At 35.8% G+C, this 2183-nt stretch overlaps 1 protein-coding gene across 1 annotated transcript; it reads right to left on the bottom strand.

The window, feature by feature from the left end:
• Positions 1 to 842: 842 nt before the first annotated feature.
• On the bottom strand, positions 843 to 1770 carry LOC126493519 (olfactory receptor 8D1-like). Its single transcript, XM_050130533.1, is given in 2 exon segments — positions 843 to 1316; positions 1318 to 1770. Coding segments are annotated over 2 exon segments (927 nt in total).
• Between the last annotated feature and the right edge of the window lie 413 nt (positions 1771 to 2183).

Genomic DNA, 2183 nt, shown 5'->3' with positions numbered 1-2183 from the left:
GTCTTCTACCAGTTCTGTGAAAGGAAATTACTACTAATAGTCATTTAAAGAGAGATAATTGTAAATGTCTTCCTAATTATTTATATTTATACCCTTAAGTAAAAGTTACTCTCATTATCAATAAGAGAAGTTATCATTTACACTGAACAGTAAATATAGACTCATGGCTTCCTGGGATACAGAAAATATATAGGGTCTGAAACCTAAACAAGGCTTTGTACTACTCTACCTTCCAAAGCTCAAGAAAAATTGAAAATGGGAGTCAGAAGGAATGTAAGAGGTAGAAGACAGGGAGAAAGGCAGTAAAAATACATCATCTACAACATAATCATGATACTCATTAAATAAAAGAAGCTCTGATTACTTCTACTGAGCTGTCTCAAGAGAGGCCCACTCACAATTATTCATGGATAGTGGAGCAGTTAATGGGATGAGACATCTTATTGCTGACCTACAGACAAAGAAAGGATTTAAAAAAGATTTAGCAATTTTTGAACATTTTTTCTAACATCAGTTAGAAAAAAAGTGTGAATTAATATTTCATTTATATGAAAAAATATGTTTCCCTATCAAAGAACTAATACATGCTTAACAATTTTTTATTTTATTGGAAAAAATTAAAAAAACACACAGTGATACATTTAAAAATATTTGGATATTGGATGTAGCTATGTAGCTCTGTAGTATAGTTCTTGACTAATACACAGGCTCCTGTGAGATCAATTCCAAACCAAAAAATAAATTAGATATGATGTATTTTACAAGGGAGAATAAAACTGAAAGGAAAGAACATATTTTCAGTAGAACAATTTTTCACCCATCTTTCATTTGCCAACAATGTCTTATCTCCTAACCAAGAATCTCCCCAATGCTTTCTTCACACCTTTGTTCCTCAAACTATATATTAATGGGTTCAGCATGGGGATCACTGTGGTATAGAACACGGAAGACACTTTCTCTTGTTCTAGAGAGGTACTTGAAGAAGGCTTCAAGTACATAAAGGTGATAGACCCAAAAAAGATTCTCACTGCCATGAGATGAGAACTGCAGGTTCTAAAGGCTTTGGACCGTCCCTCTGATGACTTGATGCGAAGGATGCTCCAAAAGATGAAGATATAGGAGATTGCAACAGCTACTGTGGGCACCAAGGTGTTGATTCCTCCAATGACAAATATAAGAAGCTCATTGAGATGGGTATTAGAGCAGGAGAGGTTGAGGAGGGGGAGAACACCACAGAAATAGTGGGTTATGATGTGGGATTTACAAAAGTTCAGTTTTATCATAGCACTTGTGTGCACAATTGCACAAAAATAGCCCTAGGCTAAAGGCAACTAGCACTAACAGTGAATAGAGCCTAGACGACATGATTACATTATACAGTAATGGTTTGCAGATGGCCACATAGCGATCATATGCCATGGCAGTCAGGAGGTAACCCTCAGCCACCACAAATATCACAAAGAAAAAGAACTGAGCCACGCACTCAGAATAAAAGATTAAATTTATCTTCCCAAGAAAGTTCACCAGCATTTTGTGTGTAATAACAGTGGAATAGCAGAGGTCAACGAAAGATAAGCTGCTGAGAAAATAATACATGGGTGTGTGCAACAGTGGACTGACTGTGATGAGCAGGATCATGCCCAGGTTGCCCACTACAGTCACCACATAGATTCCCAGAAACAGAAGGAAGAGTAGGAGAAGGAGTTCTTGCTTCTGAGTTAATCCCACCAACACAAAAACAGCTGCAGTAGAATGATTGCCCATGGCCATTCTTTAAAGATTTCTGTGAAAATAGAGAATAAGGCTTTACTTTACTATTATACCACTAATAACATGCCTGATATCAATTGTGACTAAAAATTAGATAATGAATAACATTATCCTTCTTCCAAATAAAGCCAAATGTTTCAGAATGAGTTTAGCTATTACATGTCCCATGTCATCTGATTTATCTCCATTAATTTTCTCTCAAAGTCAGTTGTGATTTTAGTTGACAAAACAGCTTCCTTAAAGATTTAGAAACATTTGCCTTCTGGATTTAACAGCAAAATAAAAAATATTGGTTTATGGAGAAAGGGAAGCATTTCCTGGCTGTTCAAGAGTAGAAATGTTGTATGTGTTTGCTCATGCATTTAAAAATCACAACTCAAAGAGGTGAGACAGAGGATTGCTTTTGTTTGAAT

This window comes from Alexandromys fortis, unplaced genomic scaffold (genome assembly GCF_014885135.2).
Source record: "Alexandromys fortis isolate MF-2015 unplaced genomic scaffold, M_Fortis_MF-2015_v1.1 scaffold_335, whole genome shotgun sequence".
Lineage (NCBI taxonomy): Eukaryota > Metazoa > Chordata > Mammalia > Rodentia > Cricetidae > Alexandromys > Alexandromys fortis.
Note: the sequence above shows the minus strand (reverse complement) of the source record. Positions and strands in the feature narration are given on the sequence as shown.